Consider the following 20,399-nt stretch of genomic DNA (forward strand, 5'->3'; position numbering starts at 1 on the left):
CTGTAAAACGAACTATATACTATGCGCAGAATTTAAATACATTAAAAGTTTAAATACATTAAATACATTAAAAAAGAATTTAAATACATTAAAAATAAAGAGAAACCACTTGTCGACACTGCTGATAAAGTAATAACAATAGTAATGTTAGTATAGAGTTACGTTTAATTTATATAGGTAAGATACATATATTTAATTCATACACTGACCCAAATGGTTCTAGGCAAGTTTGTAGGCCAGGAGGGACGCACATGCAGAAACACATGTAGTATATGAGTGGTGAAATATATAATAAATAAAATAAATAAAATAGCAAACAGAAGTAATCGATATAATTCGTGACATACACGATCCCTTAAATTTCTTAGGCATTTTCTAAAAATTTTCAATTTCATAAAAACGAACAATTTTAAAAAGTATAATTTCCATAAGCGTATATCTTTTATTCATAATTATTAGAATGCTTGCTATGGTAACGGTTAATTTTCTAGTAATTAGTAATGCTATTAATATTCTAACGAAATTAGTAATTATTCTTCGTTATAGCTAGCACTTAAGCGAACGAAGTTAATGGAAGTAGCAAGTAACGGGACTACGAATTAACTTCGGTAACTTAAACTTCGTCCGTCCAACTTCAAGCTGAGTCGCTTCTGAGGTAACTTTGAACGAAGTGTTTCTACCGTGTTCCACGGTAAAGCCTACGGGGTTGGCGTGCGTGTATCGAGTTGCGACTACATATTAGGGCGTTCTACCTTACGTAATTAATGTTGGTTGGCTGCTTGACAGCTCATCAACCTGACAGGACAAGGAGGTAAATAAAAAATAACGCAACAATAGTTTGTAGAATCAGAATTTTTCACGCTTTAAATACGAATAACAAGATGGAAAATATTATTCTCATGTATACGCGCATACGCGAATACACGCAAGACACAGACGTAAACTTCTTGTTTAACGATCGATCGAAATATCGCTCTATGGATGCAAATGAAGTGGATGAAAGCGCGGTTGTACAAGAAGTTAACAGCAGCACGCTAGTGAAACTATCGTTGCATGTCTGTGAATAAAATTACACTTTGTAACACCTTCGGTTAACGATATGAGGCCTGAGACAAGGAGAACCACCGTCAGAAAATCACGGGAATTGTAATGAGCTCGGCCAGGATGGACTCCTGAACGAAAAAATGATGAAAAGAGAAAACAAAATGAATTCGTGAAATGATTTACAATTCCGATAAACTCATAATTTGTTTCTCTCTTGTTCATATTTTACACTATGCTCGTTTAAATTTGCAATCATTATAATTCAGACTTCGGTATGATTATCGGTGGTGCGAGAAACTTAAAGATTACACTTGCACTTTGCACTTTTAATATTCGTAGGTTCTATACGATCTTAATCCTTAAGGAGGTGGTACGATTAGATTGGCTAAAGCTGCAGACCAGAAATGTGTAGTAACTATTAATTTCCAACCATGGTCATTGTATTTATTATATACAAGTATAGTAAATGGGTAATCCTAACATTGAATATACAGGGTGGTTGATAACTGGTGGTACAAGCGGAAAGGGGGTGATTCTATGCGAAAAAAGAAGTCGAAAATATAGAATAAAAATTTTTTTTTCTTTTTTTTAATTTTTCCATCGAGACAACGATCTACAGTGAGATCCGTTATAACGAGACGTGATAAAGTGCACGCGTACCGGGCGAAAATTTTTATTCTATATTTTCGACTTCTTTTTTCGCGTAGAATCACCCCCTTTCCGCTTGTACCACCAGTTACCTTGTATATGCTATTTATAGTGATGTAAGTGAAATCGTATGGTATTCGCACAAGTATACGTATTTTAAATCGAATTTAAAGTTTATTAAGTAAAAAGGAATGAATTCTTATCGAAGAGATTTTCAACCCCTTGGATTTGCTGTTTCTCCTTCACTCTCGCTTGATTCTTATTCACTTTTCTAAAAACTTTCTGTGAGTTATACTACGTCTTAATGAGAGCAACAAAGTGCGCCATTTAAACAAATACGCGTATTTCGAACGAAATTTAGAACCTGTTTAGTTAAAGACCGTTCACAGTAAACCACCCTACATAATGATGTTAGTGCGCAATGTCGACAAAACGAACACGCAAAAAACTTTAGAAAAAATAAAAGATGTAAAAAAACACGGAGGAATTTCCTAGCTATCCGAAAGAAACTTTTCATCTTGTTTCATAGGTGTTTTGATTCAGAGGTCGCATGTCGTTTCATTCATCGCTGAAAATACGCGGGAATATTATATTTAGCGCGATCGCGGGGAAGAGAGTGTCGGCGACAACTACGACAGGTTTATGGTGTATGAACGGGGTAGAACAGTGAGAAACTGGGATCAGGCCACGGGCCGTCCCATTCACGTTTTATCCAAGCGACGTAACAGTGCACTGACTGGCAATCTTCAAACTCGTTCCACTTTCCTCTCCTTTTCCTTTCTTCGACGCTGGAACGAACAACGATTAAGATATAAGATTTGTACGAAAAAAATCAGAATAGAAAGTACATGAAAATATTATTTGATATAAACGAAGATACAAGTATAACGATATTCAAATTCTCAGAAATGCACCCTTATAAATCTACTTTTATCATAAAACCTCTATGAAAACTTGCAGATTTTAAACAACGAATTATTTTGACTCTAGTGATTCTATTATTAAATAGCGATAAAAATGTCAATTACAGACAATCTCTTCCCACGAATAATAATCTTCATACTTTGTAAGAATCATTGCATACAAATTCCAAAAAGTAATAAATTCGTCATTTATAGTAATTCTATTAGATAGGCTATATATAATTATGTTATTAATTATGTTATTAATTATGTTATGCGTTATGTTATTATTATATTATATTATTAAGATACATAAGATTATTCGTATAATTCTCTAATAGCGTTAAATAGCGATAAAATACAGTGATTCTTCCCACGTATAACAATCTTTGTATTTGACATTCTCTCTTACCTTTTTTTAATTTCTTTTCCATCTGAACGATCGAAATGCATCGTGTTGTTCCTGTTGCAGAAGACGGGAGCAGCGAAGGTTCCTGGTGGCAAGGGGTCAGCATGGCAGTCGGTAAGCATCGCCTGTTGTTGGACCAATCTGCGGTCACGTATATCTCGAGGACGTTTTCGCAGCCTAGTCACGCGTTTCACGCATAATCACGCGTATCGCGGGACGACTACCGCGTATTCCACCCTCACGATGCACTTTTCTTCTCTCCTTCTCTCCTTTCGCGTATCGTCAGTGACGTGAGCTAATGTCTTTGCCGACGAATCCTCGATCAGCCGCTTCAAATCGACTATGTATACCTGAAAGAGCCGGGAACGTTATTTCAGACAGCCGCCAAGAATTTCTAATTCGTTCTTATTTATAGCTTCGCCGATCGTTTTACAGGTCTCTCCTATTGTTCTTCATTTGACAATTTGTTTTCTTTTCTTTTTCTTAAATTCTTGGTCTTTTAAGTTAGAAACTTAAACCTAGGAAATCAGAGATTGCTTTTAATCGTTCTGTTTGATGCTCTCTTCACGTCCAGCTTGAATCTTTTAACTCAGTCTAGTTTCGTTGTTGAAAGATCATTGAAGATTCCTTTTACTCGAGGATCTTTAGAAAGTTTGAAATCTTATAAGAATTATTGTATTATTCTGATAGTTTTAATTTATTCTCCTGCAATTTTCTTTTACATCCCTTTTGTATTCTTTGTATACTTTGTATTCATTGAATTCTTTCGTTTGCCTGGTTTGCACGTTTAAGAAGCTTCACGTTGAAGTTGAGGGCTTTAATTATTTCACGTCGCTCGTTCTGTACACGATCAAAGCTTCTGTATTCGCGTACTCTTTTCTCACGGTAACACAGCAAAAATGTTTTACAAAACAGTAGAGTATAATTAAATTTCGCGTCGTTGATTCTTAATTTGATACAGAGCTAACGATATTTCAAAAGATTTCATATAACACGTGTAATGCATTTAAAAAAGATTTTTTTACGAATGCTCGGACACTTTCGCGTGTTATTCCATGCTTTTTCTCTTGTCTTTTAAGGTTTTATTTATAAGCTATACATAATAAATGGTAAACGTTTATTTTTTACCATAGACCAAACATTCGAATGGGCAGAAATTCGAATAAAAAGTCAAAGCTCGCAACGAGTATAAGATCAGATATTTAGGATACTTCTTAAATTTTCGAACACGTTCGAAAAGTGCACGAAGAGAAGTAGAATTCTGGTGAAAGATTTCGATCAGTAAATTCGTAAGCGACGAACGTATTTGGAAACCGTTCTCCTTTCCCGTATTCGTTTTACGTAGCCCCTACTGATCATGCAAATTCCAAAAACCGTCTACACTTTTCTTATATCTCGTTCTTAATTATCTTTTCCTTCGCTACAAAACAACATTTCGTGAAATTATTAGTTAGTTAATTTATCGAAGGAAAGAAAACGTAAAGATAAAAACGAACGATTGAAAAAGTAGATAAAAATGCAAAAAAGAATCGAATTGCAAAATAAAAAAGGGAAAAACTAACAACGAAGCTGGAAAAACTCATTAATTATATTAAAGCTCGAATTTCATTTCATGAGATTTCAAATTTTTACTGAGTTAATCGTAGGGAATTGAAGCTTCTTAAAATTGTACAATACTATTATCCCATTATCTTAGAAATCATTTCCATTGTGGTTTTGCGACAAGAAACGACGATTACAATAACGTGACCATTGTGCGTGCATATAACAAACAACAGGAGATAACTAATTTGAACTTTACCGTGAAACAAACGTTTTTATTTTACTTTACAAGCCTTCAGTCGAAAAGATTGCAAGAGTATAAAAGAAAATTACAACAGAATGATTTTATACGACGCGATCGACGTTCCAAAAATGTAATTTTACGATTATTAAATATTAAAGGACACCGTACTACCATCACAAGTTTTAAAAAAACGTAATAATCTCATCCACCTAGACAGTCGACGTTTCGCAAATTAAAAAAAAAGATACATATATGTATCTTTTTATATGTATATATCACAGGATCCTCCACGTTTAAATCAAGATCGAAAGATCGTCTGGAAAATATTTTCACAAACACGAAACCATCTCGTTTTCGCAGGAAGCTCGCCTCGTGAATCCTTCCCCTTTCGTTCCTCCTCCTCCTCTTTTTTTTTCTTTCGTCACAGTACGAGGTCAATTCATCTTCGGAGAGTAATAACGCGCGGATCGTTCACAACGTTACGGCGGACTTCCGGTGCCGCGTACGGCTGTCTCGTTCTTCGCTTCTGGTTTACAGGGTGGGGGACAATACCACGTCCGGTCCATCCCCCCACTTTCAAGTACCATTCGAATCGTTCATGGCGTCCTATAGGCATGGTGTATCTCTCTGGAACCGAACAGTCTCAGGTGGACCTCGTGTTCGTCTAGTCGCGAATACTTTTTCACTTTTTTTACTCCAACGCGTGCTCTATCCTACCTGTCCTCGTGGAAAAATATTGTGAAAAATTCAGATCTGTGATAACGTGAATATTCAACCGATATTAATGACATTTTACATTATTGAAATTCTTGGTGGCCATTCAAAGTGTCGATAATTCTATTCATGTATTGGGACATACGTCTATTTCATGGATAAATTGTTCTTCCGAATAAAAGTGTATTCAGATGAAAAAATCGATGATCTACCCTTGTGATCGATGAAAAGAGACATTCAACGAGTCGTCGTTCAACTTTGTGTTTAATAAAAACTGACCTAAAGAACCGGACCATTTATTAACAGAGAATTGTCACTCTCTAAATCAAACTAATATAACGCGTCGAGACTTCGAACCTTCTACCTTTCAATCTAAATCATTTAAATTATCTCGAGTGTGACGGGGCAACAACAAATCACTTATCCTCGTGATTGACATAACGAACAAAACGTTGCTGACCTAAAATCACCTAGACCCTCGTCAACAGAGAAAATGTCATTCTCCAAATCGAACTAGCTTAACCCACACAATCTTCAAACTTCAAACCTTCTACCTTCCAATCTTCGTTATTACAACTGTGCAATTGCAATATCAAATCGTGAAATGACGCCAAAAAGAGATTAAGCTGAACAACAAGGCAGAAAGCGTCCTCGTACGAGTTTGCGGAGGAGGTTCTATGACCTTGAATCCGCATGTTCACAGACAATCCTTCATACTTCTCGTTGTCGAGCGGGACGGCGACGTCGTCGGTATCGACGACGCCTGCGTCGACAACGAGCGTCGCCTTCTCGCCGCCCTCCAAAGGACCAACGGGGCTGACGGCCCTGTTCCGGCGACGTCCTTGCAAAATGGGCACCACTTCGTCGGCCAGCGTCCTCTCCACGTCTACCACGAGTACTCTGATACCGCAGGAGAATAACAGAGGCAGTACCTCCGGCGCCTCCACGCCCACAGAAGAGAAGATGCCAATGTTGCCCAGAAATGGAACTGGTCAATGCGGAAACGGCGCTCATGGTGGTCCTGGTAATCAGAGAAGGAGTTTCAGAAATTTGTTCAGATCTGTTAGTGCCAATGCAGATCACGAAAGAACACAGCAGTTCCTGAAGGGTGATCCAAGACCTTCGGATGTTGCTCCACCCTCACCGTATCTACCTCACAGGTTGGTGACTTTTTCTCCCTCTTTTTTTTTTTTTTTGATGATATCAAACAGAAGTTTGAACTGTGCGTATTTAAATTTAAGATTAAGATGTGAAAATAAATAGTATTATTTATTTGACAGCTTACCTGAGTCTTTCTCGTGATGCACTGTAAGAGGGTTAGAATTTCGAGTTTATGTCAATTTTAAATTAGCTGGAATTTCTTATTCTTGTTGAAGACAAGAAATAAAATAAAATTTTTGCAAGGGATAAGAATACAAAATGCTACTTAACGTACTGTTCTCCACAGGTCACACTCGCATTCTGAGAACGACAGAAGACGTCCAGGCCGAAGCAGAGCTGTGTTGAAGTCCGCTAGCGAACTGCTGTCGAATGATATGGTGTACTGTGGATTGGCCAGAGATAATCACAATCATGATGATGACGACGACGATGACGATGACGATGATCAAGATTCGAACGAAGTTTTCGTTGGTGTCGATGACGCTAGGTCAGTAGTAAAATCAAGTGAGAATAATATAAATACAATAGAAATGTATATAAACACCCATAGTCTATTAATTAATATTAATATAACGAACTGTCACTAAGTTGTTGAAATTATTTCAGGTACTACAACCTTTCATCCACGCTGCCAGCAACAGGATCAGCGGCAGCAGGTCGTAGAAGGCATTCGATCAGCACCTTTATAGGCAAAGATCGAGGTTCCTCGAGCAAAGACCACATCTCCAGAAAGCAACCACAAAGCCCCACAGTTCTCGTAGAACCTGACACAATGGCGCCGCCAGCGCCTGTAGATACTGTAGATGGTGTCCACGTAGAGGACCGGAAGGCGAGATCTTGCAGCAGGTCCAGGCGCAGAAGACATCGCAGTTCTTCGAGCAGGGGTGAGTAGAAGTAAAACTAGCCAACAGCGATTGAGATTTTAACATTTTACTTAATGGAATTATATTAATACAGATGGGTTATTGATTACGAAAGACTATGAAACTATAACCAGATTACGAATAGATTTTGAAAGTGACTTCTCGAGTATGAATCACTTGGAATGAAAATGTCGAATATAACAGGAACCACAAAGGGCTAATGTATCAAGCAACGAAGACGAATTAACTCGTTCGAAATGTATTGAATGTCCTGCTGAATTTTAAAAAGCTTTCTTCTGTAAAAGGAAAAAGAAAAGAACAATGGGGAGTATAATGTATTGTATTTTCCCCTGTAATCTTCAAATATTAAGACTGCGAGTAGAATGAGTTAATTCGTCCTTTATTTTCCAATAATACTCAGCGAGGGAGCGACTTCGAAGAAGAATCGAGTCTATAAAAGCATCTCGAGAACTACATACCATACATACCATAATACCGTAGGATATTATTTCATGTCAAAAGTCCCGTCTACTTATTACTATTTCGATTTGACCACATTGATATATTAATGAATGGGTCAACGAGACTCAATTGGCCGATCAAGAGATCTTAGAATCGCGTGGACAGATCGAAACGAAGGGATGAATGTCGCGTTTGATTCTCATAGGCGAATATTCGCCGATTTCATTCTTTCCTCCTTGTCGATCAATCGCGGCGTGGCGATTATGGTCGGCACTCGAACGAAAAAGACCCGTAGTTCGTTCCCACGGGCCAGATTTCGCTTTGCACGCGCCCGCATGCTCGTTCGAATCACGTACAAAAGCCTCGTTACGAATTCGAACCGGTCCCGATCGTTCAACGACGATTCGCGCGGTGAAACCCATTGATTTTTTTAATCGAGTTTACCAGTTAAGTCCATATAGTTTGGGAAGAAATGCTGTAGGTGTGTGATAAAGAAATAATTTGGATCTCGATTAGTCTTTGTTAGAGAAGGGTTGTTGCATATTAAAATTTGATTATATTATTGTATTATAGTATTTAAGCTAGGTTTGCATTAATATGGCAGGTAATTACACAATGATATATTATCGTTAGATTCTTCTGATCGGATAGAAACATTTGTAATAGATTTGTAATTGTTTGTACAAGTTTTAAAACTCTCACCATAGAATATTGTTAAAAAGTAATACTTTGTGAATCAAAAAGGGTTTCATTTAAAATACATTTTCTATTATGCTCTTGCTCAAACTCCAAATAAGTTGAAATTTCAGTGTGATCGTTATCAGGAATAATTCAGTGTTTGATTATTCCTTTTTCGAGAAGAAAAGTTGATGTATCTAAGAAGTGTCTTTTTATATTATGGCACACCATGATTAGGTGGTACATAGGTGGATAGGCAATTCAGGTTTGAAACGAAATTTTCATTCAATTATTTTCCTCCAGTGAAAGTAAGTAATGGTACTAGATGAGGAATGGTACTAGATTAGGAAGTAGATAATACTGACATGAATCGACTGGAAAGAAATATTAAATATCGATCGAAAAACTATCCCTTTCGTGATTATACTCTTTTCTTTAAACTTCCATACTTTATGCATACTTATTTTGGGTTGTAATCATTGAAACATCCAAAAGTATCCCGAAAATCAATCAATCGAAATTTTTGCGAACAACAAGCCCGAAAAGTGCAATTCTCATGGAAGCCAGGTTCCTCTTGGAATTCCAATTAGGAATCGCGGTCTTAAAGGAAATCCGGTGATCTTTGATCGGCTCGAAGAGATAATCTTCGGCTGTGGACGGACGTGTGTAGACGACACCCGGTCCCCGGAAGCCCAGTACTCTTAGTATTCGTCGAACGAGTCGCGTTTTCCGATCTGTGCTCGATCGAGACACCCGAACCCAAAACGCGGCAGATAGATTGTAAAATTTACGGCCATACGTGATCCATCGATCGTGGCGATTCCACATGATCCGACCGCGAGTCTCAGAACTTATGTCGTCCACGTGTCTCACGTGTTCCATTGTTGTTGCTTAATTAGCTACGGGACTTTCCGGTTCAGGCAATGCACATGGATTGGAAGCGTGTATGAGCTCCAAGGGGAATGCTGATTATATAAATATCTGTTCGAATGCAGAGATTGATAGGAAATCGTTATGTGATTTGATTACGAGACGTAGAAAGTAAAAATTATTTCACGCTTAAATGCTATCATGAGCAGAATTTCACTCCACGTGAATTTTGTTTCAGTATTAACATTCTGTAACCATACCTATCATGCTAATATTATGTAATAATGCATTAACCACTGCAAACAATGATTTAATCTACTATAATCCATATCTTCTATAAATTCTATATCTTCAAATATTAAATAATAATGAAGCATTTAGTTCTTATAATAATGACTTTCATTCGTGATCGTCTTTCTGATTTAATTTTGTACAATTAGGTATCGAAGGTAGTCTCAGTTCTAGAACATTTATTGGAATTGAACGCAGAGAGGTTTTTATTGATGTATAGAAAAGTAATGGAGGATTTTGTAGATCTAGGATTAGTTGGGAAATTTAATTTCAAAATTACAAGAATTTTCTTAGATACGTAGAGTAATTAAAGATTTTACAAAATTGAATTATTACAATTTTGTATTTATATTTGGTGTTAAAAGGATCTTGGTTACGAGTGACTTTTAACATATAAAATAGATTTCTTTTGATACTCTTTATTGGAATAAAAGTATCTCAGATTTACTGAAGTCTAAATAACAAGCTTCAGACAAAAAGATTCGAGGAGGCTTCCAAACGAACTCGTGGCTCTCCCCCGTTTCTGTTTTCAATTAAAGCCGGAAATGAAGCGTGGATATCCGCGCAGGCCAGGCTTCGAGAATCCTCGATTCCACCAACTGCGTTTGCAAACGCAGACGTCGAAGAAACACGGGAAAAAATTCAGGTTTCAGACCGTAGAAAATAAAGAACCGGCTTGTTGATTATTCTCGTATTTTCAACATTTATTACGCGATCAAAAAATATATTATTAGAATGTATCAAACTTAAAAGGAATGAACCCAATTCAACAAACAAGTAGCTACGAGTAAAAATTCAACAAAATTCCAACAAATCCAACAAATTCCAACATTCCAAATTCGAGAGCATGATTTGCACATCACGTTAAAATTATTATTTACGAGAAACCTCTGAATAATTACGTGAAAAAGCGCTCCATCTGTCATGGAATGTTCAATACCATGTATTATTTCGCTTAATCCTTTTAAGCTCGTGTTACGTGTACGCAAAATGGTACTCTTACGAGTTCTTAACAAAACAATAGAGACATTCGTTTTCAACGAAACCAGTTATCACCATTTGTAATTAATCTAGATCGTTGACGATTCGACAAGACCTCGCTCTTTAATTCCTTTTCTCGGAACTTTTCCTTTCGCTGAGGAAATTGCCAAACGCAATCAAGACAAATATCAAATTCGAACATTCGAGCAACTCAGACAAATATCAAATTCGAACAGGCGAAGAATCAGAGAAATAACATCTCTGCTTTAACATCGACGATAACGAGATCGTCGTTCGCTTTAACCGGAAGTTTTCGTTCGCTTGTTGACATTGTCACGTCGTTCCCGTCAGTACGACCCGTCGAAAGGATACACTCTGCTTTATACTATATTTTCCATGGTGTGTACGAGGCCACACGTAGCTAGCAGGATAAACTGTGTGTACGGGCACGACGAAAGAACCGGTGCATCCGGCTCTGCGGAATCGCGCCATGTTGCATCCGGACGAGACGTTGTCGTGACACTCTGTCCCCGGGTGTCGTTAAAACAAACCGTGTCGACAAGCCACGCTGATTCGTATTCCAGCTCTACGACAACGCGACCTGTCGCGTTTCCGTTTCGACATCGGTCTTTCAGCCTTCCAGAGGGTGATAAATTACTAACCACCAAGAACATGTATACTTGATATTGATATCGGTGTTGTTCAACGAATCGTGGCTTATGGACAATGTTTTCGTAAGCTTGTTACAATATATATGGCGTTTAACACGTATTACGTGTCACTTGAATGCTCAACGATGCTTTGGGAGTATTTTTTCTATAAATGAATTTTGCTTTATTCGAGAGAATAATTAGAATTTCGGAATCTGATGGAAAATTAGTGAGAAACTAATAATTTGCAATATCATTTTAACACTTCTATAGACAGGTGTTATTGATAACAGAAAATGTCACATTAATAGGTGCGTTTTAAATGAAATAGAGAGTTTCTTCCCTATTTTTTAATCTTGTTTATATGTTTTATATTTTGACAGATTTGACAACTCTGACGTCCTAATCTTACAGTCTTCGACAAGAAATTGTATACTATTTTAATATCTAATCTTGAAAACATCTTTATCTAACATTCACTTTATCTAATCAGTGGTAGAGCTGACAATTGTAATACTTTTAAAGTGTGGGAAGCTTTAATACCTCAAAACTGTTCACTCTAACATTACGAATTTAATTTAAATTCATCTTTTCGTTAAATTTCAGCCAGAAGATCATTAAAAATATAATATTTATCGTGTTTCTGTCGTGTCAACTCAAAAGGGCGTATCTGTAACTTTCGCGTAAATCGAGTCATTGCTGCCAGGTAGCACAAAAGTAATTCATTTATATGTTTATTAAATAAGAAATTTATATCTCGAGCGTGTATGATATCGATGTCTGGTTGTTAAATACTAAACGTAATTTTTTTAAATCTACCTTTCAATCAGATACGCCTATTTCAATTAACACGTGAGATATACTGCGATGGTCTTCAATTTTAATAGTTCGATATTCCGAATGCCAAAAAAAGCATATATTTCATATAATAAAATATATATCTTTCCTACATGCTGTTCGATTTTAACAAATCGATATTCCGTGTACGAAAATAAAAACACACCTGTCATATCGAAAACGATTTCCTTAACAGTCGAGAGTAAAATATTGCTATCGTGTGAAATATTTTTTAGAACTCGTCCGCGTTGTTCGATATCGGTTGTATACACCAGGAAATATGCAGTTAATTGTTCCCTCGCAGAGATGCAGAATAATAATTAATGATTCTGTTTCGCGTAACGAAGCTCGTCCGATGGCATGTTAAGCAGACAATAGAGCAGGTCGCGATAGATCTGTCTGCAAGATGCCGGTCAATAACCGTGAAATTAAGCATTCCACCGGCACATGCCTCTTTCCATCCGCGTATATATTTACCGGTTATACTTCCTGGTGTCGGTCGAGCACGATTTCCGGTCCCACCTTTGCTCGAACTTCGTTTCCGGAACGCGACTACTCGATTTCCTTCCCTCTCGATTGCCCTCTTCGATTTTCATTTAACGTCCTCCGTTCACGTGTTACACGTTGTTATTGTTCGAAATTAAAAACGTGATCTACCTACCAATCTCTTTTATTTTTTCTTTCCTTTTTAAGTAAGAAACAGCTTTTTATTATTTCTAAATATAAATCAATACTTTAGAAGGTATATCCGGAATGTTGTAAATAAAACAATTTTACAATAATTATACACAAGTATAGAACATTGAAAATAGTTCGATAGAAGTTGCGTATATAAAAAATTAGAAACGTAAAAAAAGTTAAAAACAAATTAGGAATATAAAGCGTAGTATAATAGGAGTATAAAATATGTAAGAAATTGAACGTAGAAAAATATTGGGAATGTGAAACATTACAAAATTACGACAAATTAGCTATGTAATAAAGTGGGAATATGAAATGTTAGAAGGGTAAAAAGTTCAAGGATATTCGACTGAGATATGCTTAAATGCTTCCCTGCGTTGCTTAATTTTCCATGCTTCAGTTAACACAATACACGCACATATATTTTACTTCACTATACACGTCACCAAGGACGAATAGAAATCCACCATATCTAGCATGGTAAAACACCAGCCACTGAGCATATTAATTAATTGAAAGTAATTACTATTTGATCGTTAACTCCAGGTATACCTGAGAAGCTAAAAATTAAAGGTTCCGTTCGCCAGGACGGAAACCATCTTCCGTCTTTTTGCACCATCCGATCCTGGAAAAGAAGGAAATGAAATAGAGAGAGAGAGAGAGCTCTTCCCTTGGGGCGTAATTATTCTTAATTATCCCTCGGTCGTCCTTCGACATCATTAATCGCGCTAATTTGACCGGTTAACGAGCCAACCACTGGATTCAGCGAAGCAAAATTGCAAATTGCTTTCGTACTCCGTGGCTTGACCTGTTTCCACGAATTATTTCGATCTGATTTGTTTCTCTACAAGGAAATTTATTGATGTATAGACCAAAGACTAGCCAAACATCCGAAAACAAACAACATGGATCCTCTTATTGAGTGATCGACGCCACGTATCGGATGAATCATGTGTTTCTAACATTTTTCAAGGATATATGTATTTTAAATTGACGCTAAATCGTAGAATTTATGAACTGGTAATGGGATATCTTTTCTTTTTGCTAGTTGGAAAAATTGGATTCAGCGGAATGTTTGTTTTCGAAGTAAAATCCTTTCAAAATCTACATATTTTCCACTGCTACGAGCTTCTTCTCTTTGAGTCTGGTTTCATAGGCTCTTCAGATATATTACACGGACGAAATTATCCCAGCAAAGTAGAATTCACATTGAACAACCGTGAACGGCCAGTACCTAATCCAGAATATACGAAAAATCTCCGATTCATTCATCCCTTTCATCCGAACAATTGGTGCAAGATCCCTTCAAGAACATCCTCCTCTTTCTTCAACAGAAATCTTCATCCTCGAAAGAGTCACAATTACGAGGAATAATCGCGTGAAAATGAAAAAGAATCTTTTCTTAATTTAACTTTTAATGCAGTAGCTGCGCGTTAAAGCTCGTTCCAGCCCTCTGCTAAGAGCGAAAATGGATAAAATAAAGTTGTAAGGTTTAATGTCCCTCTGAAACGCGTTTCATCGTCTTTGTCCCACGTAGCAGTAATTATTTTCGTCAGCCGTCGCAGATCGAATTATAAAATCCCTATTGTGGCCTAATAGAGGCGCACAAACCTTTTAAACGAGGGTTAATTGCGACCAAGTGAAAAAAGGAAGGAGAAGAAGAAGGAGGGACCGCGATGGAGACTGCACGGGGAAACGATTTCGAGGCCCGATTTTGATTCGCGCCCTGGAAAGGGCTTCGTGATCGGAGCCGGAATGATCATCAAGTACCTAAACGAACCCTGATTGGTCAATACGCAATGTCCGGTAACTGCGATTTATTCGGTGAACCGGAAGTCCACTGTTGCTGCTCTGTCGATAACTCTCGTACGAATGTCACGTCCGTGCGGCAGTGCGTAAATCATTTGCATAATGTTTCAAACAATGCTCAGTTATCAAAAAGGATCGCGTGGATGATTGATTTGTCGAAACATTTGTTGACAAACGAGATTCTTTCATCCATCACGGTGGCCAGGCAGTGAAATAACGCGCAAAAGTTGTGTAAATTACAGGTTACGGAAATTAATAAATAAATAAGAATATAATAAATAAAGAGCCGGAGTAAGAAATAAATTACTTCACGAGAGATAACGTTCTTGACAAACAAGGTATGGACAAATTTTATTTGAAATATAGATGAAATTTGTTAATCCGAAACAACCATCTCAATTATTTTAGTTACTTTTATCTGAGAAATTACATAGATGGAGAATTTAACAGTTTTTAAATAATTTCGATTCTAATATAAATGCAAATTTTAAATATCGTGTTTGGTACATATTTGAGTAAGGAACGCAGTAAAATTATTTTGTAACGTAACTCTTACCGGCACATGAACGGAAGCGTCTACTCGAGAAATGTCTACGAATCGACGCGAATAAATTATGCAACGGAAGCCGGCGAAGCTTGTTTCCGTGGCGGTGCAGAGCGATTTAGCGACAATCGCCGGTAAATACCGCGTGAAATGTCGCTGGCTGCAGGGACCAGTCGTCCCTTGTGCACCGACGTATAGTCGTGCCTATTTCTGTTTTTACAGCCGCCCCTTTATTATTTTTATCTGGCCGGCAGCCGCTTATTTTTGTGTTCATATGCATTTTCCATGGTGCGTCGACATTCAGCACCCATTCCCCCATAGCGTGGCGGCTCTTCTCTATTTTTACGTCATCCGTGAAAAAGTGTCCGGGGAACGGTACCGTGAATTTTACGCGAATTCGACGTCCCTCGGCCATTTACGTCCCCTATCTCGTCCCTGGGAAACTGTGCTTTGAAGTTTCATAAAATTATATTTTCCAAGCTTAATGATCTCCCTTCAATTTTACTGCGACAGTCACTGGCGTTAATTGTCGAATGTTTGAGCACGAGGAGTTCCTCCAGTATTAATCCTTGCAATCCTTTAATAATATTTCTGCACTTTTACTGATATTTATGTAGAAATATTGCAATTAATCTCGCTTCAATTTCACTGCAAGATTCGCTGGTGTTGATTGTCGAATGTTTCAAGACGAGAAGCTGTTTGAGTTTTAGTTTTTGCAATCCTTTAATAATATTCCTAGCAATTTTACTGATATTTATGTGGAAATATTGAAATTAACCTTGCTTTAATCTTACTGCAGGCTACCACTCGTGTTTTTATCTCAGTAGTGGAATTTTACTCGTCACGAAATACAAGTTATCGACGTTAATAATTTCTCGTGCATAATAACGACTTATCGTTTGATCTAGATACTTTACATTTTTAACAATACACTTCCTAGTCAAAAGCTTTTTATCGAGTTTCCAAGGGCTCAAATTTGGGATTGAAATTAGTATCCGGTGATTCAGTGAATTTCCAATGAATTTATTAGGCTTCCTAGTTACCTTCGCCCCTGTAGCGATTCTGTGAAAGTATAGGGAGATCTCACCTTTAGATACGGTAAATCCGTACCATCTTGTTTGCTCTTTCAGACACAGAAAAAGATATAGGTCTGCCACGATAGGAAAAGGCTATTTATTTTGAGGGACGTTCTCGTATCTCCTGATATATCTCTTTTCCTTGCATACACCTACGTTCTCCTCAGTGGTGTCTCGTAAAAACCGAAAAACCGATATTACTATTCATGAAATTTTTCTTCTGTAAATTTATTAATTTCATATCATTATGTTTTCTTATTTCAATGAATCAACTTTCGTTTATTTTTCATAATAATTCGCCAATTCTTGTATGCTCGATAAATATACTTATTCCAATAAAACTGCTCCTAAATTTTAATAATTATTTTTATGATTTCTTTCTTTATGAATCGTTTCTATCATCAATAATTTATAAAAGTTTCTCACAATTAAAAACAAGATTCCTTGTTCTTTATACATTTTTAGTGCTCCAAATTAAAACACAAGATATTCCAATTACAAAAAATGCGATAAAATAAAAATGTGTTCTTGCAAAATTACCGAATCACCAGGATTTGAAATAACTTCTTCTACGCAAAAGGAAGGACGAAATCAACATTCAAGTAAAGTTCAGAAGAGCTTGACCGAATTCAACTCGACAGAGCGTAAGCTGGTACAAAATTTGCATGTTTAACGAATCGACATAATCGAATGATCCCGGTCGCTCCTTTGTTTCCGTAAAGAGTCGACCGCCTACGAAGATCATGACTCGGAAAGTTTCGAGTTCGTTAAGCGTCTATCTTAAAAGTTCAAGAGTAACCAGACACACCTCTTTGACTCCATAAGCCTCATAAATTTATGCCACAATTTTCCGCTAGTGTTTCCCCACGTAGAAAAGTTTGTTTGAGTTGTAGAATAATAAATCACGGATGATGATAAAGAAGCCTGTTTCATTAAATAATTATAGCTTCTCGTTCGATCCATCTCGAATTACTTATTAATTGCTCATATGTATTAGTGATTATGAAGTTATTATTACACATTACATTAACGTTTTATGCTTCGTTATAATTTCCTTTTATATCCAATTCTTGGCGTTTATTGCTCGATTATTTTGTTGTTAAATCTTTCATAAGATAGCTATTTTATATTTAATATATTACAATTTTTTACTGCTCTGTATAGAAAGGAAATTGAGTTCAAATCGATGCTTGGTGATAAAAAAAATTGAAATAAGAACAATAGGGTGTCGTCTGGAACGATCAGATAATTATTGATTGATTGCTGTCAATTAAGTCAATCACAGAGTATTTATTATTTTTGTCGCTCTAGATCTACCAGTCGAGACGGAAATAAATTTTATGTAATTATAAAACTTTTTTTTTAGAGGGGAAATATCTCTAACACACATCCTACTTCTGTTTTATTAGAATTATGTATTTAATTTTTGAGACATGAAATTGTTTTTTATCTTCAATCGTTTTAAAACTGTAATTCGAGATTTACCGAAACTTCCTATACAATGATGAATCTTGTTATTATCTTTAAGTAGATAAATCTACAAAATTTATTTTAGATAATGAAAAATGTAAAAAAAATAAAATGTCTAGAGAGAAACCCCTATAGGAAGTAAAGTGTTTCTACATCATGTCCCACGGCTTGCCTATTTTCAGGAGCGATTCCAAGCTTGTAACTCGATACTCTTGTGCTCGAAACTGTCCAGTAAAAGGAGCCACTTTCTACCCGTGGATGTAAATATTTCTTCCGCATTTTTACGTTAAATCAATCTTTCCGTCATAACTGCCTATTTTCGAGAATAAGAGCACTTATTGAAGAAAATATAAAACGATCAAACTCTTGTACAGGAAAATATATCTATATCAAGCAGATCTTCATAAATACAATTTATAGTGAAATGACGCACATACTCCCATCTTTTAATAAATTCCCTCTAATATATTACACTTCCATTTAAGCTTAAATTAAATAAAACTTTTCAATGTTTCTAATATTTCCAACATTTTTTACAAATATCAAGCAACGCTAAATAAACAAGATATAGTTATTTCTTATTTTGAATTATCGTATAAATCGCAATAATTCTTCTTTTTGCACATAATTTACTATCCATCTGTTTTCTTTTATAAAAATTATCTTCGATGTGCCTTAGGGAATTTTTGTAAGAAATATTTGCGATTACTTGAAATTTACGGAACTTACACGAATTATTACCTATAATATTACTCCCGTATTTTGATGCACCACAGGGTGTTTTTCGATCTCGTGAGTATACGCGAGTTATATCATTCGATGGTGCCACGTGCAAGGGTCAAAATATCGAGAGGAGAAATTCCGGTGAAGGATTGGTTTCTTTATTATCTCCGTGGAAATTTATGAGTAACATAGATAAATTATATCTGTGAGAACTCCCGGCATCCTGTATACGAGATAGTTCTAACGAATAAGGGCCACGGTGATTTTTTGGTTCAATCAGTGCCAACCAGATAATCCTAATTTACAGTCACCGCTGTCTCCTTCGTCTTCAATTCCCTCTCGTTTCTTTGGAGGAATCGTGCCATTAAAATCTTAGAAATTCGTAATACCGCTTCTAAGGTGATATTTAAAAGAAGAACGAGCTTTTTACTGAGACAGTGGGAAAGAAAGAAGTATAATAGAAAGAGTAAAACGCATCGTTTCATTCCTGCCGAAGAAGAAGTTAGTCGTGAGAGCCAATATTACAACAATTTGCGCTTGAAGATATATTTCACGTACAGTACTTTTTCTCCATCCCTGACTCAAAATAGATACATTTTTTATCGAAATAAATTCTTAAAGGGATAAAGTGGTCTGAATAAATTTTTATTCAGATAAATTCTTACACGAATAGTTTCTCAATCGAATAAATTCTTGTTCGATTAGATATTCTGTCATTATTGGCGAAACAAATTTTATTCCTTATCTTTATTCGTTACCAGTTATCCGAGTACAATTTTGCTCAACTCTGCGACGCAACGACATCACCACAAAGAATGTCATAGGAAACGCGTCGGCAGACGCGTTGTCGTAGCTGTGTACTGCAATTCGTTCGTTCGCGCCGCCAGAAACCCTTTTTCATGTCAGGCCTTCGTTCGCTGGTTCCACGAATTCGCGATTTATATCTCTCGACGCTGCTAAATATGACTAATTACAAGACGTCGAGTGCCGTTCAGCACCACGCGGATCTCTTTGTGTACGTAATAGTCTGATCTTTTCTTTTAATTCAGACCAGGTAATAAGATTCAATTATCATCTAGAGGATTTCTGCCAACAAATTTTCCACATTTTCTTCTGATTTATCTTTCTATATCGAAATTTCGAGCTGTTTGTTTCGTCGAATATGTTCTGATCATGAATAATCGACTGAGATTTTTGAAGGATTTCTTGAAAAAATGAGAGTAGTTGGTGTAGTGATATTAAATCGTTAATTTTTAAATACTATGTTTACTTTTTCGTTATATAGCTATATTTGCTTTACGATATTGTTATGAATTATGATTTAGGAGTCTACTACAGAACAATTGAGATTTCTTCTTATCTGAAACTTTGTCAAAGTCCAATGCATTCAATGATTATTCATGTATCTTTTGTGTCTATTACAATTCTATGGAAACGCCTATAGAAAGACATGGATTTCGATGTGACTGATATTGCATCGTCTGTAACCCATATTTGTAATTAGTCATTTGTGCCAGACAAACGCGTGGATTTGAGATATACATTAAAATGGTCATAACACGTAAACACGTGTTACTTAATTATTCGTGACATATAAATATATGTCATTTAATTATGCGAAATAATTTGCGCAAAGGGATATACAACAGTTTGGAATATAAAATATAATATGTGAACAGACGAGTGCAAACAATTCTCTTTCTTAATGAAATAATATTTTTCTCTATAAATAATCTTTGTCTTTTTAATTAAATAATCGTTGCAATGCTCGACGTTGCAGGTCCAAGAGGACTTGGACAA

General features: G+C 36.3%; 1 protein-coding gene across 5 annotated transcripts in view; it reads left to right on the forward strand.

The window, feature by feature from the left end:
• The window catches only part of LOC126871331 (phosphoinositide 3-kinase adapter protein 1), a 75,620-nt gene that overhangs the window by 37,896 nt on the left and 17,325 nt on the right, over positions 1-20,399 (forward strand). For 4 of the 5 annotated variants that reach the window (XM_050630007.1, XM_050630003.1, XM_050630005.1 and 1 more), the window contains 4 exons: positions 3,067-3,117; positions 6,207-6,663; positions 6,951-7,151; positions 7,271-7,548. In XM_050630007.1, the coding sequence (XP_050485964.1) occupies positions 3,108-3,117; positions 6,207-6,663; positions 6,951-7,151; positions 7,271-7,548 (946 nt within the window). In that variant the 5' untranslated portion in view covers positions 3,067-3,107. Of the gene's footprint in view, positions 1-546; positions 812-3,066; positions 3,118-6,206; positions 6,664-6,950; positions 7,152-7,270; positions 7,549-20,399 lie in introns of all 5 variants that reach the window. The other variant, XM_050630004.1, reaches the window with a different exon arrangement.

Source organism: Bombus huntii, chromosome 11 (genome assembly GCF_024542735.1).
Source record: "Bombus huntii isolate Logan2020A chromosome 11, iyBomHunt1.1, whole genome shotgun sequence".
NCBI lineage: Eukaryota > Metazoa > Arthropoda > Insecta > Hymenoptera > Apidae > Bombus > Bombus huntii.